The sequence below is a fragment of the Scheffersomyces xylosifermentans genome, assembly GCF_036884685.1.
Source record: "Scheffersomyces xylosifermentans strain CBS 12540 chromosome Unknown RJT20scaffold_4, whole genome shotgun sequence".
Classification (NCBI taxonomy): Eukaryota; Fungi; Ascomycota; class Pichiomycetes; order Serinales; family Debaryomycetaceae; genus Scheffersomyces; species Scheffersomyces xylosifermentans.
Genome location: NW_027042942.1, coordinates 359453 through 383623, shown reverse-complemented (window position 1 = coordinate 383623; position 24171 = coordinate 359453). Strand labels below are relative to the sequence as shown.

Below are 24171 nucleotides of genomic sequence, written 5' to 3'. Positions count from 1 at the left end.
ATGCAATGTGGTATCTTCGGCGTGAAAGAGTACGTTACATTGATGTTGACTGCGAGCTTAGTCGCTAAAGGAGAGTCGCAATTTGAAATATGACTTATTGCAACCATTCTGACATAACGGGATATGTCCCCCCCACTTTATTTTCACTACTGCTCAGCGGATTTCACTATTCGTTGGCAATTCTCTCTAAGGGGAAGCATAAGATATTGCTGCTAGCATAAGCTTCTGTTGCTAGCTTAAGCTATTGTTGGTAATGAAAGATGCAATGGTCTTTTATTCCTTAAAAAAGAAAGAAATAGATAGGTGCAAAATTGTGTGCTCCTGCTACAATTTAAGCTATTTGGCAATGTCCTTTAACAAATACTTTACATACCCTACACTACCTACCGAGTTGCACTTTCTATTAATATTACATTACGTACAAACATAAGTCATGAATTGATATCATCAAGCTTGAGGCGTTACACCTCATCAAGGAAATGAGCATACTCTGCACTGTCCTTAATCTTATTCATAAGGAACTTCTCCAACTTGTTGGCATTCTTATAATATGTTGTTGACTCACCATTATACGAGCGACAATTCTTGAAAATAAGTTTGGAATCATACAAGAATTGACCAAAGGATTCATATTTATCATTCTCCAACTTCAGCTCCATAGTAGACAAGTCCATAGGCTCCTTGATCACTTCGTAGTAGTCTTGCACCTCTTCTTTATTTACAGGTACCGCAAATGGCCAGGCCGAGGGATGGTTGGTCATTTCGGAGAAGAGTGTCACCATGAAGTTGTAATGTGCACCTCTTTTTGGTTTCTGTGCTAATTTGTCCATTTCTTCCAGCCAACCAGCTTCCAATAAACCGGGAATATCTTTTGGGTCGCATGTAATGTTTTTATTAGTTTTGAAGACTTGAAGACCAGGTCTAACGACGTGAGATTTCGATCTCATTCTGATCTTCTTATCTATAGCTGCTTTCTGAAGCAAGAGAATTTTTCCCAGGTCCAAATAACGCATTATTGATGGCAACATGGCACACTGCATAAGTGTACCTCCCTCATAATCTTTGATATAACCCATCCAGACAGACTTATCCAAAGTGATTTCTTTAGTGAAACCCTGCTTTTTGAAGTAGCCAATGGCATAATTATCAGCATAAGTTAAGAAATACTTAATTGGAGAAGTTGCTCTCACGTAATCTTTCAAATGGTTCATTAAGTGTGCACCATAACCACGGACTTGTTCTGTTGAAGAAATAGCACAGAACACAATTTCTGCAAATTCTCGGTTGTTAAATGGACGATAAGTGATTCCACCAACGACAGTGAGAGGTTTCCTCACTACTGCCATGGATAAATGTGAACGATCATATACCAATCTGGAGATATATTCTCTAGGCATTTTGGGTAATTGTTTTTGAAAAATGTTCTTCAAACCAGTTAGCACAATCAAGTTTTCTCTTGTATTGTCATTATTCACAACTCTGAATTCGATTTTACCCTCTTTTTCTTCTATTACTGATGGTCTTTCCTTGAAAGAATAAGATTCTCCGTCGAAGTTAAACGTCGTTATCCGCTTTCTTTCCTCCTCCGCTTCGTCGTCATCCTCGTCGTCATCTTCTTCCTCCTCCTCTTTTACTGGTTTTTCTTCATTAGCATCCTCATCTTTTACTTCGTCTTCATCTTCGTCTTCATCCGAATGGTCTTTATCTTCCTCCTCTTCCTCCTCTTCACTGCTTTGTTCTTCCTGTTTTGGTTCCAGCTTAACCTTCTTATTCAACGGCACGTCGTCGTTATCTTCATCGTCTGACTTCACCGAAGCTACTCTTTTCCGGTCTACCATGCTCTACAAGGTTCAATATCAGATTTCGGTAGTACCAGACCACTGATGTACTGCCAATGTCCTATTTAAGGAAGAATATACAATATATCCAACTTCAATTATGCTAACAAACTCCACACGGTAATAAAATTGATTTTCCAAGTGGATTAACGGTCACGTGCGCACAACTGTAGTTTTAGTGCGGAAAAATAGTGTGTGATTATGTAATTTTGGTGATACAGGAGAGACAAGAGAGACAAGAGAGTACTACACAACAGTAAATACTGAATGGATGACTTATTCAACTTTTTTTTTAGTGGCGATAGTTTTGTTTGTATTGAAATACATGAGAAAGCTGTGCTAAACAAAGTGGTGACATTGATTTTGAAGCTTGATATTTTTATTTTTATAACCGTAGTTTGCCATCGTCCGTAAACATCTTCTTCAATGCCTACGGAATCTTCCTTTTGCATCTGCCATTAATATACAGTATACAATATACAATATACAATATACAGTACAGACAACATTCCTCCATCACATGACTAATCACATGATCTCATCCGATTTTCAATCTTTCACGATGAGTAGATTTTTTTTATTCATTAACCAGTTTTTTGCCGCCGTATAAAGTGTTGATTCGTAGCCAAAAGTTTCTTCCAGCAGTCTCAATAGTACCAGAAGTGCCAGGAGCAAAGAAATAGGAAAATGTCGAACTACTCCCATATGGACCAAAGCATTGCACTGGGCCAACAGCCAGTTGCAACCGTCTTATGTTGTAACTGTGGTGTGCCTATGGACGGATCTCAAGGTCTTGTAATGTGTTACGACTGTATTAAGTTGACTGTGGACATCACAGAAGGTATCCCAAGAGAAGCTAATGTTTCTTTCTGTAGAAATTGTGAGCGTTTCTTGCAACCACCACAACAATGGATCAGAGCTGAGTTGGAATCCAGAGAGTTACTTGCTTTGTGTTTGAGAAAATTGAAAGGTTTGAATAAGGTAAGATTGGTAGACGCTTCGTTTATATGGACAGAACCACATTCTCGTCGTATAAGGGTCAAGTTAACAGTTCAGGGTGAAGCTATGGCAAACACCATTGTGCAACAGACATTTGAAGTTGAATACGTTGTGGTAGCTATGCAATGTCCAGACTGTGCTAAGTCATACACCACCAACACCTGGAGAGCCACTGTTCAAATCAGACAGAAGGTTCCACATAAGAGAACTTTCTTGTATCTTGAACAGTTGATCTTGAAGCACAATGCTCATGTCGATACCATATCTATCAAAGAAGCCAAGGATGGTTTGGATTTCTTCTACTCCAAACAAAACCACGCAGCCAAGATGTTGGATTTCTTGCAAGCAGTAGTTCCTATCAAGGCCAAGAAGTCTGAGGAGTTGGTTTCAGTAGACACACAATCTGGTTCCTCATCCTATAAGTTCTCGTACTCTGTGGAACTTGTACCAGTGTGTAGAGACGATTTAGTTGTCTTACCGAAGAAGTTGGCTCATTCCATGGGTAACATTTCCAGATTAGTTCTTTGTTCTAAGATCTCCAACCTGGTTCATTTCATAGATACAAACACATTACAGCATTGTGAATTACCTGCTCCTATATACTGGAGAGCTCCATTTGCATCTTTGTTAGACGTCACCCAATTGGTAGAGTTCATTGTATTGGATGTTGAGCCAACCGGGGAAATCAGAGGAAAGCATGTTTTAGCTGATATCGAAGTGTCTCGTGCTAGTGATTTGGGAGTCAATGATCACTCATTCTACGTCAGAACCCACTTGGGTGGTATTTTGCATCCTGGTGACTCTTGTTTGGGTTACTACTTAAGCAATGCCAACTTCAATTCCGATTTGTGGGATACATTGGATATAGACAACACTCCAGACGTTGTTATAGTCAAGAAGCATTACGCCAGAAAGTCTAAGAAGGCTAAGTACAGAAAGTGGAAATTGAAGAGAATGGCTAAGGAGCACAATGATATCGTTGCAAACGATGACTCCAGACAAGCCAGACAAGAGCAAGAGAGAGCAGAGAGAGATTATGAATTGTTCTTGCAAGAATTGGAAGAAGATGAAGAAATGAGACAGGCTATTAACTTGTATAAGGCTGGAGACAGTGCACCGGTCGCTTCTCACGGACATATTGAAGATGAAGAGGATGATGACGAAGATGCACCAGAGATTGGTATTGATGAGTTGTTGGACGAATTGGACGATATGACCTTGGAAGATACACCAATGGCCGAGGAGTAGAGTAGGAGAATTTTAAAAGATTAGAATTCTAAACCCCCCAAAACCCCCAGTTTTATGTGAGAGCTCAAGTTACAATTACCTTGGAAGAAAGCAAATTTCATTCTGAAAGGAAACAGCAAAAAGGAAAAACCATCAACTTCATAGAACGACATCACCAGCTTGACTACATATTTACATATGTAACTCTTTCCATTCTACCACCATTTCCATTCTTTCAATAGTCCTTATCATTCTTTCAATAGCCCTTATCTCTGTATAATAGAACGTTCCTGCATTCATACCAGTGTGGAGTCATGTGACCTATAATTGTATAATATGTATGTCATTGCTATCTTAGTATTAGTATCAAGTGTAAGTTAGTTCTTTCCATTATTTGTATATCTATTTGCACTAGATGTGTTTGTAGCCACTGTAGAAGTATTAAAGTAGAATAATAGTAATTCCGTCATGTCAGGAGTAATTTCAGAAGAAACTGGAGTGGGAAAGGCACTAAAGTATGTGGCGATCCAATCATTTGTGGAGTCGTCTTTCTTCACAAAGCTTTCAGAACTAAAACTAAATGAATTCAAATTAGATGCATCCAAAAGAGCGATAAGAGGGTTCTTCACAAGCCCTAAAAAACTCAACAAGTTTAATGACTTTCCAACACTCAATTTGGACTTTCAGAGCTTTGAGAAGGGCCCAGTGGCGGACTCCAAAAACGTGTATGTCACTGGAGAGTTGTTTAACGTCAATACTATTGAAGAGTTCAAAAATCTCAATAAGCAAGATCAATTGAAGGAATGGGGCCAAGAAATATTCAACGATATTGTGGCAGCTAAGGAATTGAATTTCAAGCACTTCAATCGCTTCTATATCTTGACGTTTTCGGATTTGAAGAAGTACAAGTTTTACTATTGGGTTGCCTATCCGACGTTGCATTCTCCATGGAATGTGGTTGGCGGTAGTAACGAAGAGTTAGTACACAAATACAGTGATAAAATCAAGGAATTTCTCGACGACGAATCAGATTTCAATCAGTTTATCCAAGTTGTAAATGGTAAGTTGGTGAATTTGCAAGATATACATTTAGCACAGCATGGGACATTCGTGTTTATAGATTCAAGTTTGAATAAAGAGCAAAAACCTTCTATCCAATTGAAGAACTATTTATATTTTCTTGCCAATAAAGGCTTTGAGGAAGTAGATATTATAATCTACAGAAACAATGGATCCAGTTTCCACTCCCACTTGAAGTTAGACAAAGCGGACTTCAAGAATGATGTATTGCCGAAAATTACAGGATGGGAGAGGACCAGTCAAGGAAAGCTAGGGGCGAAATTGGCAGATTTGGGATCATTGATCAATCCTCATCAGTTAGCCGAACAAGCGGTGGATCTCAACTTGAAGTTGATGAAATGGAGAATTGCTCCAGAATTGAATCTTGACATAATCAAAGAGCAAAGAGTATTGTTACTAGGAGCAGGAACATTGGGTAGCTATGTTGCTCGAGCATTAATGGGTTGGGGAGTACGAAACATAACCTTTGTGGACAATGGAAGGATATCGTATTCAAACCCAGTGCGCCAACCATTATTTTCCTTCAAGGATTGCTATAGTGACAATGGTCAAGGCGAGTGGAAAGCAGCCCGCGCTGCTGAATCATTGAAGGAAATATTTCCTGGGGTGAATTCCAAGGGATTGAATTTGGAAGTTCCCATGATTGGACATCCAGTGAGTGATGAAGCGAAGCTGAAAGCAAATTTTAATATTCTTTCAGATTTATTTGACGAGAATGATATTATATTCCTATTGATGGACTCCAGGGAATCTCGTTGGCTTCCAACAGTAATTGGCTATGCAAAGAATAAAATTGTCATCAATGCAGCTTTAGGATTTGACAGCTATCTAGTCATGCGGCATGGAAGCTTGAAGCAAAATGAAAAGGATAGACTAGGATGTTATTATTGTAACGATGTAGTCGCACCTAACGATAGTCTTTCAGACAGAACATTGGATCAAATGTGTACTGTGACGCGTCCAGGAGGAGCTCTCATGGCGTCAGCGTTAGCAGTGGAGTTGTTAGTATCAATTCTTCAGCATCCTGAGTCAAAGGGAGCACCAAATGGCTCACTGACAAAATTTGGGGAAGTTCCACATCAGATTAGAGGATTCTTGCACAATTTCCAGCAGACCAAACTCTATGCACCAAATTACAAGCACTGCTCTGCGTGCTCAGACGTTGTGATTGAGAAGTACAATGAGGGAGGCTGGGAGTTTGTCAAGAAATGTCTTAATGATTCAGGGTATTTGGAGGATATTTGTGGGTTAAGAAAAGTTCAAGAGGAAGCTGATTTAGCTACTGCTGAGCTTATGGGTGATTTGGGATTCAGTGACGATGAAGATGAGGATGCTGAGTGGCTTGATTAAGGGGAAGGGACATTCCTAAAGGATATGGACTAAAAAGGCAAGCCTTCGGGAGAATGATTACTATGTATTAATACATACGATCACAACAGTTAATGAGAATCTCAAAAGCGGCAAGCTCACCTTATTTATATTCATAGAACAAATTTTTTGGTTCACAATTTGATATTATATATTGCAACAATTAGAATGAAATTCATAAAACATGCCATTAGTACAGATGAAGCGTCAATGAGCATGGCCAAAACTAGCAAATTATGGAGATCGAACCATTCAAAGAAAACTAACCAACCAAAAGTGTAAAAATTAATCTTAGGAAAAATTACCTCGAAACATAACCTCGAAACATAACCCCATAATACTTCAACTCTCCCCTTCACTATAGTGGTCCTTTCTAATACCCACCACCAACTCTCCAGTCTGGAACCCTCCTGGAACCCTCCTGGAACCCTCACATTTTTGGCACCCAAAAATTCGCAGTCATAAAAATGTCATTTTGTCATTCTTGTCATCTTTTCCTTCAGCGCGCACGCACGCGAAAAAAACCCGAAATTCAAAACATAAACAACTGCTATGTTAAGAAAAATGGTAAGGTGGATTTATGATGAGTAGATGAATAAATGAATGAATAGAATCCATGAATGAATGATTGGATAGAGGTATTCTTTTTGTTTTTTCTAAAAAGAGATCTTAGTCGAATACTAGTTAATATAGTATTAGTCAAGGAATAAAACTGAAATTATAAGTTGTTTTTTGTTTTTCATCTCTAATTGGAAGAGAAGTGGAATCACTATTTCATAGAAGTCTCTTTAGGAAGTGAAGCGTTCAATTTAATTGTTAACTGTTAATTATTTACTGTTAATTAAATTAACGCTAAAGATACAGCTAATTAATTTTTGCGAATTGAATGAATAGTTTCTTTTCGATAGCACTGACTCTACATATACAAACACATTCGTGCAGAAGAGCATTTCCACCACGTACGGGACTACCATCAACATTCTTTACCGCCAAACTCAACAACAATGGCTAGTTACATCTCCCTCAATAGCCAACCAGATTTAGACCCGGAAAAGATCCGTCTCTCAGAGACCGCCAGTCTAGTCCAATCTTGCGTCAACGCTCCACTCAGAAGACCAACAAGAATCAGACCGTACCATCTAAGCGAAATCAATGACCTCAAAATCCAACTGGGTCTCGTCATTAAAGACCTTCTCTTTGCTTTACTTGGTTACGAAGGCTGTTACATACGATACAGCGAAAAGTATGATGTCAACGACACCGATTTACGACTAGCAGGCCCTGATTTCAAAATAGCAAAACATTTGGATATATCCTTGAAGAGCATAGCCAAGAAACTAGTCAAGTACGGAAAGTACTATTCTGGTTTGACTGGGTTTTACGAGACCTATAATCAGCCAAAGTATGGAAAAGTGCTCCAAAGATTATGCCTTCTTGTAGAGGAACTCTTAGACCAGCATCAGAAAGTAATAGTGGAAATCGAGTCCGAATTCAAGTACAACGCCAACTTCAACCTCAACATCCTTGAAAGTATTATAAACCAGGAAATTCTGAATAAAATGACCCATTTGTACGAAATAACAGTGAGAATACACGCCGTGACGAAAGAAAGAGCCAAGACCACGGCGGAAACGACTGACTTGCGGTTTCAGGACATCCTATCCAATGTCAAGAGTTCAATAAATCAAGCGGGAATAATAGACAGTTTAGCAAACAACGGAAAGTTCGACGTATGCAAAGGTGGCCTTGTGTTACGTATAGTGCAAGATAGGATTAATCTCTTCAAAGGAGATTCTATATCACTGACATTTTTAACTCAATTGTTTGACATAGTAAGTGAGGACTATATTGAAATGCTCAATAAATGGTTAATAAATGGAGAGATAGATGATCCCTACGATGAATTCTTGATTAGAGAGAAACCAGTTCCTGGATCACTCATAGAAATTTTTAACGCCAGAAGTGAACACTACTGGAACGAGCTTTTCATAGTGAAATCCGACGGATTAATTGACCAGTTCTCTAACTTGGATGTCCAAACAAAAATTCTCAATACCGGAAAGTTTCTAAACGTGTTCAAGTTGTGTACTGGATTGCATAACTTCAAGAATCTCCATGAACTCATAGAACCAATCGATAGAATATATACACACGATCTAGAATTGAAGATCGACGCGTTCTATAATAGAGCTAACAAGCTTCTTATGAAATTGCTCTTTGAGGGACTTCATTTCAAGCTGTTGATCAAGGAATTTCAATCCATTTTCTTATTCGAAAACTCTTTCAACATAGATAACTTTCTTGAGAGTTCGTTTACAGACTTGAAAAGGAACAGATATGCAATTTCGGTTTCTAGATTGCAAAAGAATTACTTTGAGAATTTCGAAAGAGTTGAGGAGTCCACAACGGGAACCGCTCCAGTGAATTTGACAACCTCGATTTCTGAGGTTTTAAGAAATAACCAGAAATTCTCAATCACAACATCAAACTTCTATGAAGTGGCAAAAGAAATTATGGAAGTGCAAACATTTGACACAGATTTGAAGGATGAGGCTAATCTAAAAGCATTTTTGAATAGGACATTGAAAAGAAATATTCAGTCTTCAGAGGATGACAAACAGAATACTGGCTACGATCAGAATCATTCCGATGAATATGCTATTACTAGTATTGACTTATCTATCTCATTACCTTTTCCACTTAATTTAATTTTGAACAGAGAGCTCTCATATCATTATGAGCTCATGTTCAAGATACTTATCATTATAAAATTCATCACGAAATTCAATGATATTACTTGGAAGGAAATAAATCGTTCTGATGTTTGGAAATATAAAAGCTTTGAGCCTCGTATCAGAAAGTGGGTTCTCAGATGCAGAGTGCTACACGGCAGAATCAGAGATTTCACAAATGAGCTTCAAAATTACTTAAACTACGACGTAGTGCAATCAAATTTTGAAACCTTTCAAGAAAGTATTTTGAAGACTGAAGAGGTTCTTAAGGAGAGAGTTCTTGGTTCAGACGTTAACCACAACCATGAACCTCAGATTACAAATCCCAAAATAAAGTCATTCAACAACTACAATAATAACAATAGCATCTTTGATGACAAGATCTCCAATAGTAAATTAAATAAAGCAAGGATAACAGCCAACAGGAATCAGGCAACTGATTACGCTAATGTGGAGAATCTTGTCACAAATCTCAGTGAGTTTTTGAATACCTTGATCAATGATTCATTGATTACAAAACCCGACTTGTTACTTTCTTTGAAGAATATGTTTGATATAATTATTCTGTTCAATCATTATTTGAGCCGTTTAAAGAAAGTATTAATCTTGTGCGACCAGCCATTGTTTGAGATGTATTTAACAAATTACCCCGACAAGTTTTCTGACAAGTCTATGGATGGTTTGCTGATACAAAACAGATACGTGAATTTGGACAATTCCTTGCAAGACCATTTCGAAAAATTCAGAGATGCTCTCACAGAGTTCATCGTTACTTTACGGGGTTTTGGGGAATCCGAAAACAAGCAGATCTTGGTTTTAAGTGAACGATTAGAAAAATGCTTCCCAGAGAATTAGATGATTTTGTTAACAAGTCCTTTCTTAAACGTAATGATAGATAGAAAGCCGCTACACAATATTTTGCAAGTACACTTCAGAAATACTACAAGAACGTTCTACCTTTTGACATTTATATATTTGTATGATACATAGTTCTTCTCTAGTTGCCAGTAACAGCATCATCATCAACTTGTTGCTCAATCAATTCCTTAATGATTTCATCTGTTTTTTCATCACTGTAGATCTGGAATCCACCTTCAGCAGTCACACTGGCCAATTGGGCATTCTTACAATCCAATTTCTCTTCCATTACCTGCTTCAAAATCTTTAAAGCCAATAATTCAGCTTCCTTTAATGTCAAAGACTTGTGGTATTCGTTCTGCAACTCGGTCTGAGCACCCTCCGAACCTGATCCGATGGCTTTTGCATCGTATCTGTAGAATGTTCCCGAAGGTTCAGCGTGATACAACTGTGGGCCCTTGTCCTTGTCAATACCAGCTATCAACAAGGCAACACCGAAAGGTCTAGACATTAATCTCTTCTCTCCACCAGCACCTTCACCGAATCTCAATGCTAAATCACAAACAGACTGGGTCAAGCTTTCCACTTGAATCTCTTCATCGTAGTATAAGTTATGAGTCAAAGATGAGACTCTGGCGTGGTCAATCATGGATCTAGCGTCAGCGGTCAAACCAGACATGGCACAACCAATGTGTTTGTCGATTTCGACGATTTTTTCAATAGAAGAATGCTCTAGTAATGACGACGTGACTCTTTTTTCAACACCTAATATGACACCTTCGGAGGTGGAGATACCAATGGCGGTGGAACCAAGCTTAATGGCTTCGAGGGAGTATTCCACTTGGAATAATCTTCCTTCTGGTGAAAAGGTGGAAACACCACGGTCGTATTCAGATCTTGTCAAGAACATTGAGTTAGTACTATATGACGAGTGTTATGGGTTGATTTTACACGATTTTAAGCGATTTATAGGTCTAAAACTGCTTAATCTATGGGTCTTGATCACCGATTTGTGTGAAAGGAGCTTAACTATGGGAATACTGAACACTATCAACAGAGTCTCAGCAATTACAATGGAGATGCAACAAAATCAGGAATTTTCTTGGGAAATGGATATTACAAGACAACAGAATTGATCTAAACTCGTTTAGAAAAGCCACCAATGCCAATTGTACCGAATAACTATGCCTTCTTGTAGAAACAGTGAATGGTTAAATGTTGGTGGCGGCTATTTTGTTAAGTGGCAAGCTGTTGATTGTGAGGCACGCACGACCTTTTTTTACTCTGTTTTTTGTGAGTGAGAAAATTGGGGGTTGCAAAAAAAGGGGGTAAGAAAGATAATGAGAGTAGAACTGTTTTGTTGAGATAGACATTTGTTATGGGATCAAGATGGGATAGTAGTATGTTATTTGTCCTCTTTGGCCTGAAGGTGTTTGCCTTTGTTTTTTCTTATAATCTATGGGCTACTAGATTTCAAAGTGTTGATAAGGAAATATAAGCTAAACTAAATTATGCTGCTCCATCAGGAATAAGTGAGATTATTGTATATTCGTTTGCTTGGTAGTACGTAAATGGGGTACTCTAATAAGACAAAAATAAAAGGAAATGCCATTGACAACACCACAATATGGGATTGGGATGCAAAATGCTATTTTGGCTGTTTCCCACACTACAAAGTTCGCTTAATATGTAAAACAGAGATAGTGTCTTAGTCAATACCCACACAGACACAGTAATATATGGTTCCAATATTTTGCACCCATTTCTAGATACTCAAAAAATTGCAAACTTCCATCAACTCGCAACTGACTCCAGAGGAAACTGTAAAAAATTCACTACACTATCTTTATACATATATGTTTATTGCCCGGATGCCCGGACGAATAGGTCGTCGCTAAATAACTTTAATATCTTCTATTCAATACTTTAATGGACTATCTAAGCCTTTGGAGCCAATTCAACAATCTTCTCAGCAGCGGCGTCCAATTCCTCGAAAGCGAACAACTTCAAGCCAGACTTGTCAATCAATTCCTTGGCTTGGGCCATGTTGGTACCTTGTAATCTGACAACAACTGGGATCTCCAACTTGAAGGTCTTGGCAGCAGCAATCAAACCTTCAGCAACGTAGTCACATCTGACAATACCACCGAAAATGTTAACGAAGATACCGTTGACTTGCTTATCGGACAAAATCAAACCGAAAGCCTTCTCAATGGTCTCCGGGGTAGCAGTACCACCACAGTCCAAGAAGTTAGCTGGAGCACCACCGTACAACTTGATGATATCCATGGTAGCCATAGCCAAACCAGCACCGTTGACGATATTAGCGATGTTACCGTCCAACTTGATAAAGTTCAAGCCGTACTTGGAGGCCTCAACTTCTTCTGGGTCCTCTTGAGTTGGGTCTCTCCAGGAGAAGACTTCTTCTTGACGGAAAGAAGCATTGTCATCGAAACCTAACTTGGCATCCATAGCCAAGACCTTGTGGTCTGGGGTCTCAGACAATGGGTTGATTTCAACTTGGGTACAGTCACGTTCCTCGAAGACTTTGTACAAGTTTTGGATGGTCTTAGCGGCTTCTGGGATGGCCTCGTCGGTGTAACCTAAAACAGAGGCAACCTCAGTAGCCAACTTGTCGGTAACACCCTCCTTCAAGTCAACCTTGAAGGTCTTAATGGCATCTGGGTTCTCTTCGGCGACACCCTCAATGTCCATACCACCTTGAGAGGAGGCGACAATGATTGGAGTTTGAGAAGCTCTGTCGTTCAAGATAGCAAGGTAAGCCTCAGTTCTGGCGTCTCTTCTCTCAACGATGTAGACGGCAGTGGTTTCCTTACCGGCAGCACCGGTTTGCTTAGTGATCAACTTGTGACCCAACATTTGGGAAGCCAAGTCTCTGGCTTCTTCTGGGGTGGAGATCAACTTGACACCACCTTGAAGACCAGAGTCGAAGTGACCCTTACCACGACCACCGGTCAAAGCTTGAGCCTTGATGACCAATTCGTTGGTACCCAACTTCTTGGCAGCCTCGTAGGCACCTTCGGCGGTGGTAGCGGCGATACCTCTTGGGACACCGACACCGTATTGTTCCAATAAGGCGGCGGAACGGTATTCGTGTAAAGATAAGAATCTCTTCTGTTGAGCAATAGCCTAAAGAGATGTTAGTATATGCTAATTGGGAATTGGTGACTGGTAATTGAACGAGGGGAGAAGCGGCGATTTAGCTAGGAAAAGGCACAGTGACGAGATACTATAATTCCATACATAAATGATACAGTAGATTCTCTATAGATCAATTGTCCATAGATCATTACCGTTTTCGTTGGAAATTTCGAATATTCACAGATTCATGAATTGACTTCGAGAATAACAATGGCAATCATATATGATGAAAACAACTTTTACCTGTTCATTGAGCAAGATATACTTCCTCAGTGATACAAAGGAGTCCATTTCAAACAAGAAACGTCCATTTTCACTAAATTGAGTGCCCTGTTGGTTGCTGGAAACACGACATCTCAACGTGATTGATGGAATATTTGATATAGACCGGCCAATTCGATGAAATAAACGACCATCTAGACAGTCCAAGTACCCTTCTACTGGTCAAGCGTTGGTTTCTCCATCTAGAACGTGTTTTTCATTCCAAATCACATTCTGTTTCCAACCACGGTTGTCCACGGCGGCTTCTTCGATTCACCGATTCAATCTTTCAAAATACATACTCTGGAAGCACGAGCAAAGGATCTAGACAACATGATTGCGGCTGTGTTCACTGAACGGGACTAGTAGTTCGACGGATGTCTGGTTTGTGCTGTTGGATGAACAAAGAACCAAAGAAGACAGTGGTTTAAAGTTGGCTGTAAACTTTCGTGGTTGAAATTAAACGCTCAAAGAAACAAGTGCGCCATTCCAAGGTAAATTACACAAAGACGGAAGTGGTGCAAGAGGCACAAGGGGAATCCTGCATGGGGACCGGTAGAGCCGAAGAGGATTGGGTGGTATTGGGTGGATGAGACGTGGGTAGTGAGAGAGGTTGGAGAGTCGCTCGGACAGGGTTGCACCGGGGAGAGGGTGGAGAGATTTTGTGGTTGTGAATTGGGAGTTTGTTTAGTGAGAGGATGTGAGGATGGGAGTATGGGAGACTTTTTTAGTGAGAGATTGAAGGAGAGGGAGTGTGTGAGAAGATAGATTTTTTTGGGGGCCGGCCACTGGGGTCGAGATGGGAGCTTGTGGTAGAGTATATTAGTGAGAGTGAGAGTGAAAGTGAGAGTTCTATATTATGGGGAGGTGGGGAGAATTTGGGTTTAGGCACTGGTGGCTACGCAACGGATACATAGACAAGGCAAGATAGATATCAAGATACGGTTATCGTCACGGAATAGAAAAAGAGTCATAAAAATGTATGGGGTTGGCTGAGGTTGCAAAAAAGTCCGGGGAGATGCAAATTTTATCAAAATGACCTAATGATAATTAGTACAAGTTTTATGGTGCTATGCTGGTGGTCGTCTTGTTATTGGTGTTGATGACTGTTATGGTTCATGGTACGAGTTCTCGCTATTCTACGAGACATTTCTCGCTAACGAGACAAAATGATTGCATTTTGCGGTTACATGTCATCTCCTCCTCAAATACGAAGAGCCCCAGGAACCTACCAATAATCGTAGATGACGTTTACTTTTGGACCTCCATTCGGTAATTTAACCAATCAGGAAGACAATTGATCCGTCTATCCCTCAAATTTACGAAACTCTGCTCATACTGTCAAACTCAGAATCTCTCCAGTTTATCCCAGGTCGACTCTGTGGCTCTCTCTACTACACGGTGAACTTCCTGCCTGCGTGGGCCCCCTGTGGTCCAACAATTCTTAATTAGGGCACTTTTTGGCGTGGCACGCTCAACGACAAACTGCAAATACCGTCCCGGACTGGTATTGTTCCGTGGATGAGGTTAGCGACATTTTCCGGGCGTGCACCGAATAGTATTTAAGGTAGCGAGAGGAAATAGACGGCAGTCGACATAGAAAATAAGCAACAGTTTACAAAGAGGTTATCGAGCTATACAAGAACGGTTAATGCTAAGAATTATTATACCAAATAACCAAATGATGTCTAGTGCACCATATTGGAATGGGATTGACCCATAAATTAGTCGAAACACCAAACCACAAACTTCACTGTATTAAATTCTCTCAGTATCTTATCCTCTATATCCATACATTTCACACATCATTTTTTGCCCATCTCCACTAGCAGCTCATCTCCATTTGAAATATGGTTCCTATCTATCCCGAGAAGTCGGCATAAAACCGCTCCTCTCCTCTGAAAAATAGAATTTTGCACCGATTGTCGCATAATTACCTTGTATAACAATAGTGTTACGTGCAGATTCAAAACAGTCTCGGCGCTACCAGAAGAGTGATATTACATGCACTCCAATGATCTGTGGAATATATTATGACACAAAAGCAAACTTGTTCCTGACACAAAACAAAAAATATTTACGATAATGAAAAATGTTAAATTGTTGAGTATTTATGTTATAGAAGGGCAATTAGCTAGTTGTTTAAAATGGTTTCGTACAAGGCAAAGAGCAAAACTCTCAGACCGTCATATGAAGATGACGCGGATGATTTTTCAGACGATGACATCTCATATTCATTGAATAAATCCCGCGATGACAATAATGCGAAAAGCGATGAAGACGATGATGATGGGTTATCCAGCATCTCCTTCGGAGCCTTGAACTCAGCTCAAAACAAAATTTTGGCCAAAAGCTCGAGAAATGGTAAAGGTGCTAAGAAAAGTAAAAGTCAGAAAAGGCATGAACTTTCGGAGGAAAGATCCGAAGATGACTCTGAAAGCGATAGTGACAGTGATGTACCTCCCAAAGAATCGTCCTCCTCAAGAAACTCAAAGCCAAACCCAAAGGGAGGTAACAGGAATAGAGAACTTAAGAAGAAAAATAAGCACGCACCTTCGGAATCGTCGTCCAAAAGGCCAGTTTCTAGGATAAGGGAGATCCCTGGATTAAAGTCTCTGAGGGAGAGCACATTATATACTGATATTCGTTTCGACCCAGCTTATGGTAGGGCAGACTTGCAGAAGACTAGAAGAGATTACGCATTTTTGGACGAATACAGACAAAGTGAAATAAAGAATATGGAATCTGTCTTAAAGGATAAAAAGTCCTCACAAATGCTCTCAGAAAGAGACAGAGAAGATATACAGATGCAATTACAATCCTTGAAATCCAGATTAGATACCATGAAGAATAGAGACTTGGAAACCAAAATATTGGCAGATCATAAGAGAAACCAAATGAAAAGTTTCAAAGAGGGAACTCAGAGCAACCCTTACTTCTTAAAGAAGAGTGAGAAGAGAAAGTTAATCCAAAAAGCAAAATTCGATACCATGAAAGCATCACAGAGAGAAAAGGTTATGGAAAGAAAGAGAAAGAAGAGATTGGGAAAGGAGTTCAGACAATTGGAGTTCAATCATCCACAGCATTAGGCAACGTGCCAACGCTTACAAAGCAGTCAACCATTATTATCAGCATTATATGTACATTTCATTATGTATATCGTGTATATTAGTCGTTCATTTCATACCATATACAAATATTATAGAAATTCAAAAGAGATCATAGAGATATTCTTACAAGAGTTATGATTCGTACACTTCCAGCTGGAGAACCTATCGCAACTGTATAGCTCAACTTATAAATTATGATTAACTTGTGTACGTTCAAAGAATCTAAAATATTATGAATTAAACAATAATGACAACTGTGACGAACAATGGTAAATGATAAAAAGCTATATATGGGCAACTATGGACAGGATAAGGAGAAAGTACCTGGATCGCTTAGAAAGGATCTAAGACTGATGACTATCTTAACAAGAAAGGCGGAAGAGAGTATTGCTTGTGAAGTGGAGCCATTAAACTTGCTTGTGCAACATGTTTAACGAGGGACTTATAGAACAAGTCATTAAGTCCCACAATTCTATCAACGGAAAAATGGCTGTCAATAACTTGCAGATACTAAGAAACCTGCTTTCGCAACAAGTTTCTCGGCATACTCAAATCAATTTGAACCCGCTTAAGCTTGAGGATGCTTTGCTGCAGCCTCAGCAGCAGTCTCGTTGGCCACCCAGTCTTCCCAAGAGCCAACGTAGTTACCTCTCTTCTTGTAACCAAAGGTATTGGCCAATTCTTCTGCAGCAGAGCTTCTGACACCACCAAGACAGTAGAAGACTAATTCTTTGTCTTGAGGAGGCTTCTCGAAGCCGAAGTTTTCGGAGAATTCTTCTGCGGACAAGTCCAAGGCACCTGGAGACGATTTGAATGGAATATTAATAGCGCCTGGGATGTGGCCGTCGTTGTACTCGACTGGTTCTCTGACATCGATCAATACGCTGTCTGGGTGTTGCTCTGGGTTGGTTGCAATTTCCTTGACGAGCTTGTAGTCGTACAATTTGGCTTGCGGCGACGAGGAGAGAACGGAGTATGCTCTGTAGTTGTTGAAGAAAGAAGCAACTGGGTTTCTCGACACCAAAAGACTTTTGGAAACAGCCGGCTTCACAGTTGCTTGGCGAACAACAGCCGAGTATTGTCTGAGGGCGATGGAGGATGCTCTGAGAGCGAGACGGCCTGAAGCCTTATGCTGAACAGCTCTGAGAGAGTACATTGCGAAAGGAGAATGCACGGATGAGGGCTATGAGCCAATTGGATGAGTGGAGGAGTCGATTGAAAAGACGAACTCGCTGGTTTATGCCGATGACCAAAGATAGGATGAACGGGTGATCTCACAGGTAATTACTAGCACAAAGGAGCAGCAATTCGGAGGATATGACGGGAAAAGAGTCGGTTCAGTGTTTCAACACGATTCTATGACGATTTGTGACCGACTGGAGACTTTTTGCGATACTGATACACACCAAGAACAGGAACACACCACGAATAAATAACCAGATGGGCGTAAATGATAAGAGACAAAGCGGTAAAAATTCGGTTGTGTGAATTTGAAGATTTTGTTGGCGGGTAATGTGTGCAGTAGTGAGAGTGGAGGGGAACGGTGCTGCGGTATGGGTGTGAGAATGAGTTAGTGAAAGAGTTGAGAGTTGAGAGTTGAGAGTTATGGCAGAAATGTTTTTTTCTCTTCGTTACTGTGAGAGAATGTGAGCGAGAGGAAGAGTGAGAGTGAAGAGAGTGAAGAGAGAGGGAGAGATTTGAAGACAGGGAGAGTGACGAAGTTAAAGAGAGTGAGGAATTAAAGAGAGCGACGATGTTCAAGAAAGAGAGGAACTCATAAAAAAATAGAGAGAAAGTTATGACAGTGAGAGAGGAAGTGAAGTTAAAGAAAATGTGGAAAGTAACGAGAGTGAAGAGAGAGGGAGCGAAGAGAGAGAATGAGAGACTGAGAGCCTGAGAGTGAGAGACTGAGCCTGAGAGTGAGAGTGAGAGGGTGAGTGTAAATTTTGTGTGTGTGTCTGTGCGTGTGTCTTTTTGTGTAGAGAAGTCGCAACCATTCTTTCATAATGAGAGAGTATGTCATGAGAATGGCTAGTTATGTCCCTTAAATCATACAGATTTACATTATGTATATATTAATGACTGATGGCCACATATATGTGGATTGTAAATATTAATGGGGGAAATTCCATGGTGAAAAACAATATTTATAGTTATGATAGTTGTGGTTGTGGAGGAATATAGCGGCTGAAAGAATATGTGGCGGATTGTATATTATGTAGTAGTAATGCTATGGTACTATGTTGACAAGTTAGTTAAGACTACGCATATAATAGTACTAGAATCTAAATCTATACTAAAATCTAAATATCGTGCCAATCGCGAAACAAGCCTGGCTCTCTTCGTTATTTTTCATTTGATTACTTCATCTTTTTGCAGTAAAATTGTGAATTCAGTACTATTAAGTCGTTCTTCTGCTAGATCAATAATACAGTCAATTTCAACACCCAAAGTCAATATCAAACTTTTCCTTCTTTGAGCTCCGAGATAATGGGAAGTAGATAGCCAGTGTACATGTCCAAATGGCATAAACTCATTGCAACTGAAAGATGACACTTTTATGCCATTTTCTATCAAAGTTATTAACTACAGATGCACATTTCGCAGCCGGCCGATTTGGCATAACGTCGATGAAATTTGCTAAATAAAGTTTCTAGGACCTAAAGATGATACGGCAATTAGGGAATGTTGGAATCAAGCAATTGACGTCTTGGTCCTATATATGTCTATTCGAAGTCCTGCACAACTCAATTGCTGCAAAACGAGGACTAATTTCCCTGTTATGCCATTTTTCCTTCTCATGTCATTTTTCAAAATAGTAAGATGAAAAGAACCCTGAAATGATTTCAAACAATAGAGTCATCGACAGCCTTGCCTCATTGTTGTTAGAAACCCAAAGTAACTCTTTGAATATAAATTTTACAGAATTCGTAGTAAAAGTGTGCGCCTTTCTCCTAAAGTGAGATTCTGAGAAGAGCAGTATTGAGCTGAGATTTTGATACAGATCGTGTATACATTGAACCTTAGAATGTATTTTGGGTTCTTTGCTGTTTGGTAAGCACATAAAGTCATTTTGATTCAATCAATCTCATTTCAGTAGTCAGTGATAAAAGCTGGTCTTTATCAGCTGTGCTTGTCACTATATATACGAGATAATCTACTATAAAACTAACGCACTTCACAAATACACTCTACCACACACAGAAATCCGACTACGATTAAGGCATGATTCCTGAAAGTACATATTCCTTGGTATGTGTTATAATATAAAGGATTTGGCCCTTCTACCCTCTTTGCATCTACAACCCAATTGACGTGTTGAAACCTTTATTATGTATAAGTATAAAATCAATCTAACTGGAAAAACTGAACACCGGATTAACAAAACTTTTACCAGTCAATATAAGAATGACTCTCCCGACGTTCAGCATGTGAAATAGAAATAAATGTATCGTGTAATAGAACCAGAGTGAGGAAAACAATGTTGATTGTCCCTCATAACCCTGGTATTTTATATGTGTCGTGATCATCATAAGTGTTGAACTTGATAATTATCAAGAAAAAGAATAGAAAACATTAGCGACAATGAGCTTAGAACAAACCATCAATTTCACCATCCTCGTTGACCTCCACGTTCATGAAACCACAGTGAGTTGGCAAACCTGGAATTGTTTGGATCTCGGCGGCCAAAGCATACAAGTAACCAGCACCAATTGAGGCTCTAACATCTCTTATTGGGAACTTGAAACCGGTTGGGACACCCTTCAATGCAGCATCGTGAGACAAAGAGTACTGAGTCTTGGCAATACAGATTGGCAAGTTACCAAATCCTTGCTTTGCGTACAAATCAATCTTCTTCTGTGCTTCTGGCAAGAATTCAACTTCTCCAGCACCGTACATTTCCTTAGCAATGGTGCTGATTTTCTCCTCGATAGAAGGAGCAGTATCGTACAAGAAGTGGAAGTTCTTGTCGTCAGAGTTGGCAGCCTTAATGACTCCCTCAGCCAAATCAACAGCACCTTGTCCACCTTCTTCCCAATGGTTGGAAACGATGGCATCAACAGCACCAGCCTTCAATGCTTCTTCTCTGATGATTTCATGTTCCTTGTCGGAGTCAGAAGACATCTTGTTGATGGCAACAACAACTGGCAAACCGTAAGTTCTGGCGTTAGCAATGTGCTTGGCCAAGTTGGAACATCCGACTCTCAATAACTCAGTGTTCTCTTGAGTGTATTCAGCAGCCAATGGAGCACCAGCCTTGACTTCTGGTCCACCACCATGGACCTTGAGGGCACGGACAGTGGCCACAATAACGATTACATCTGGAACCAATCCTGATGAACGACACTTAATGTTGATGAAACGCTCACCACCCATAGTGAAGTCGAAACCAGCCTCTGTGACAACATAACCTTCTTGTTCGGCTCTCTCTTCAGCAGTTAAATCTGGAGAAGTACCGGCCAATTTAAGAGCCATCTTGTCAGCCAAAATGGATGATGCACCAATGGAGATGTTGGCGAAAGGACCGGCGTGAACGAATACTGGAGTTCCCTCCAAGGTTTGCATGATGTTAGGCTTAATGGCATCCTTTAACAAGGCAGTTAAAGCACCGGCAGCACCGATGTCTTCAGCAGTAATAGGAACACCGCTTCTGTTAGAACCAATGACCATCTTTCCGAGTCTTTCTCTCATGTCTTCTAAGGAGTTGGCCAAAGCTAAGATGGCCATACATTCAGAAGCGACGGTGATATCAAAACCGGTCTCTCTGGTGAAGCCCTTTTCTGTTGGAGCTTGACCAATAGTGATACCTCTAAGGAATCTGTCGTTACAGTCGACGACTCTTCTCCAGGTGATTGACTCAGGGTCAATGTCCAAACGAGCAAAAGCAGTGATTTCTTCTGGGGTAAGCGAGTCTGGGTCAGTCTTGTCGATTCCAAGCTTCTTCAATCTTCTGAGCATAGAAGGGGTGAACTTTCTAACACCCTTCTTGGCTGGCACAAGTCTCTTATAAAGAGGGCCATCCTTTTGGGTGCTTTCATGGAACATTCTGGTATCAATGGCAGCAGCCAACAAGTTGTTAGCCATGGTAATAGCATGGATGTCACCAGTAACGTGCATGTTGAATTCATCCATAGGAATGACTTGAGAGTAACCTCCACCGGCGGCACCACCCTTAATACCAAAGGTAGGACCCATTGATGGCTGTCTGACGTTGGCGAACACGTTCTTTTTCAAGTGGGCACCAAGAGCTTGGGCCAAACCAACGGTAGTGGTAGACTTACCTTCTCCCAATGGGGTTGGTGTAATACCTGTGACAAGAACGTACTTACCATTGACCTTGTTGTTCAAACGTTTCAAAAGATCCAAGGAAACCTTGGCCTTGTAGGATCCAAATGGCTCTAATTCACTATCCAAGATTCCAGCCTCTTTAGCGACTTGAGTGATCTTCTTTGGCTGTTGCGCTCTGGAGATTTCATAGTCTGAAGGAACGGGCTTTTGCAAGTGCAACTTTAAAGGCTCGGTGAACTTTGGGGTTTCATTGTTCTTAGCGTAGTGTCTCTTGGCAGCTAAGATGACGTTTTCCAAGAGAGTTGCAACGGTCATTGGACCAACGCCGCCTGGAACTGGAGTGATCAAAGAGGCTCTATGCGAAGCAGCTTCAAATTCAACATCTCCTACCATGCGGGAGCCGGATTTCTTAGAAGCATCTGGGATGAAGTTGGTACCAACGTCAATAACAACGGCACCTTCCTTGATCCAGGCACCTTTGATGAACTGAGGTTGACCAATTGCAGCAATGACGATATCAGCTTGAGATAAGAAGAGTTCGATTTGAGATTGTGGGGTTTTGGAGTGAAGAGTCGATACAGTAGCATTGGCCTTTGTCAAAAGTCTAGCAATTGGCTTTCCTACAATGTCGGAACGGCCGAGGACAACGGCATTGGCACCTTCGATGGTAACACCAGATTTAACCAACAAGTGCATGATACCCTTAGGAGTGCAAGGCAAGAATAATGGTTCACCGCCCTTCTTGGAGAGCTCTCCAACGTTGAAGGGACCAAATCCGTCGACATCCTTGTCTGCCAATACGGCGCTGGTAACCTTAGATTCGTCGATGTGGGCTGGTAATGGCAATTGAACCAAAATACCGTCGACATCCAACGAGTTGTTCAATTTTTGAATCTCGTTCAAGAGCTCGAACTCGGTGATAGTTTCTGGCAAACGGATGATGTTGCAGCCAATAGAAGCTTCCTCGGCGGCCTTGAGCTTCATACGAACGTAAGTTGACGAATCAGGTCTTTCGCCGACTTGGATGATGGTCAAGCTAGGCTTGAACTCGCTGTGCTTAGCTTGGATAAGAGCGATTTCATCGTGGATCTGGGCGCGAAGCTGTTGGGCAATGGCCTTTCCGTCGATGATTTGGGCAACCATGGTGTTCTAGGGACGTCTGGGTATTAAATCGGACGTTTTACGAAGTAGAAACAAACAAAGAAAGAAAAGATATCCGTCAACTGATAACACTGAAATCACAGATTTCAACTGAAAAATCGAAACGTGAATAATCGAAACATGGAAATTTTTCAGAGCGCGGTTATTATTTTTGACTCGGGGAGACGGAGTCGCAGGGAGGAGTTACGTTCAGTGCGGTGGGTGGTGTGTGATGGTGATGGGTGAAAGCGTTAGAGAGTATGCTATTGAGTAAGCTATTGAGTAAGCTATAGATGAGTAGGTGAAGATTGGACAGAGTCATGTGTGGAGATAGATCACGAAGCGGTGAGAGGTCGTGATGAATAGGTGACGAGTAGGCAATGACCGGTGAAAGGATCAATATGTATTTAGAGAGAAATATGGACTGGATAATGAGATGTGATGTGATGAGATGAGGTGTTTATTATATGATATTAAATGATATTATATTTGATCTCGATAACAATTGATTTTGTGCTGCTGTTTTGGATGAGATATTTTTGGTGAATGTATTTGTGTTCTGTGCATTATATGTATGTGTGAGTATATGTGTTGGTGTGTGTATTTGTTGATTGTATTGATTGTACCTGGATGTGAGGTTGTATTTGTTCATTCTTGTATCTTGTTAGTTTGTAAACTTTAGTGGGAATGTGTATGTTACCTTGTCTTGTACTGTATGGGTTATGATGTTTTAATAGTAAGTTTGGAACACTATGAGTGTTCATTGTGTATGCAATATTTTTTCCCCTGTGTCACAAAAAATTGGTACGTCATATTTTACGTCAGTACATAGTGACAGAAGTTCGTATGACAACATTCGCAAAGCTTGAGAACCTGCTTATCAGTGAGAAGATGCCCCAAATTTGCGTAGTGAGATGGATCCTAGTGATTACTAGGAGTGGTACTAACAATGAGTACGGTGATTTTATCGCTTAGAAAGAAGTTAGCATTCTCCATTCCCCTAGCGGTTGTTCTCCGTTGGGCCTCCCTTTGAATAGTTTTATTCTATATTGTTGAATGCACGCATTGGTTTCTACTTGTTTGGTTATTTGGGACAGTAGCATTCCA

General features: G+C 40.4%; 9 protein-coding genes across 9 annotated transcripts; 4 read left to right on the top strand and 5 right to left on the bottom strand. All coding sequences in view use genetic code 12, as the record gives it.

The window, feature by feature from the left end:
- Nucleotides 1-445: 445 nt before the first annotated feature.
- GCN5 (histone acetyltransferase) lies at nt 446-1953 on the bottom strand. Its single transcript, XM_064920057.1, has one exon. The coding sequence runs from the start codon at nt 1836-1838 to the stop codon at nt 462-464; it is 1377 nt and encodes a 458-aa protein (XP_064774170.1). The 5' UTR covers nt 1839-1953; the 3' UTR covers nt 446-461.
- Nucleotides 1954-2456: 503 nt separating this feature from the next.
- Nucleotides 2457-4473, top strand: NMD3 (ribosome-binding protein). The gene has a single exon (XM_064917113.1). It carries the CDS (start codon nt 2526-2528, stop codon nt 4083-4085), a length of 1560 nt encoding a protein of 519 aa, XP_064774169.1. The 5' UTR covers nt 2457-2525; the 3' UTR covers nt 4086-4473.
- A 59-nt stretch (nt 4474-4532) lies between these two features.
- APG7 (Apg7p) lies at nt 4533-6494 on the top strand (the record flags this gene model as incomplete). The annotated part of the gene is made up of 1 exon (XM_064921614.1): nt 4533-6494. One exon carries the CDS (start codon nt 4533-4535, stop codon nt 6492-6494), a length of 1962 nt encoding a protein of 653 aa, XP_064774168.1.
- Nucleotides 6495-7104: 610 nt separating this feature from the next.
- RJT20DRAFT_127876 (uncharacterized protein) lies at nt 7105-10200 on the top strand. The gene has a single exon (XM_064917112.1). The coding sequence runs from the start codon at nt 7517-7519 to the stop codon at nt 10097-10099; it is 2583 nt and encodes an 860-aa protein (XP_064774167.1). The 5' UTR covers nt 7105-7516; the 3' UTR covers nt 10100-10200.
- PUP2 (proteasome core particle subunit alpha 5) lies at nt 10201-11376 on the bottom strand. The gene has a single exon (XM_064917111.1). The coding sequence runs from the start codon at nt 11010-11012 to the stop codon at nt 10242-10244; it is 771 nt and encodes a 256-aa protein (XP_064774166.1). The 5' UTR covers nt 11013-11376; the 3' UTR covers nt 10201-10241.
- A 484-nt stretch (nt 11377-11860) lies between these two features.
- On the bottom strand, nt 11861-14019 carry LSC2 (succinate--CoA ligase (GDP-forming) subunit beta). Its single transcript, XM_064917110.1, has 2 exons — nt 13828-14019; nt 11861-13252 (listed from the first exon to the last, which is right to left on the bottom strand). The coding sequence occupies exons 1-2, from the start codon at nt 13858-13860 to the stop codon at nt 12041-12043; spliced, it is 1245 nt and encodes a 414-aa protein (XP_064774165.1). The 5' UTR covers nt 13861-14019; the 3' UTR covers nt 11861-12040.
- Nucleotides 14020-15237: 1218 nt separating this feature from the next.
- Nucleotides 15238-16838, top strand: RJT20DRAFT_41624 (rRNA-processing protein). The gene has a single exon (XM_064920056.1). It carries the CDS (start codon nt 15673-15675, stop codon nt 16612-16614), a length of 942 nt encoding a protein of 313 aa, XP_064774164.1. The 5' UTR covers nt 15238-15672; the 3' UTR covers nt 16615-16838.
- Nucleotides 16839-17203: 365 nt separating this feature from the next.
- RJT20DRAFT_95567 (thiosulfate sulfurtransferase) lies at nt 17204-17791 on the bottom strand (the record flags this gene model as incomplete). The annotated part of the gene is made up of 1 exon (XM_064921584.1): nt 17204-17791. The coding sequence occupies one exon, from the start codon at nt 17789-17791 to the stop codon at nt 17204-17206; it is 588 nt and encodes a 195-aa protein (XP_064774163.1).
- Nucleotides 17792-19894: 2103 nt separating this feature from the next.
- MIS11 (trifunctional formate-tetrahydrofolate ligase/methenyltetrahydrofolate cyclohydrolase/methylenetetrahydrofolate dehydrogenase) lies at nt 19895-23196 on the bottom strand. Its single transcript, XM_064917109.1, has one exon. It carries the CDS (start codon nt 23065-23067, stop codon nt 20227-20229), a length of 2841 nt encoding a protein of 946 aa, XP_064774162.1. The 5' UTR covers nt 23068-23196; the 3' UTR covers nt 19895-20226.
- Nucleotides 23197-24171: the final 975 nt, after the last annotated feature.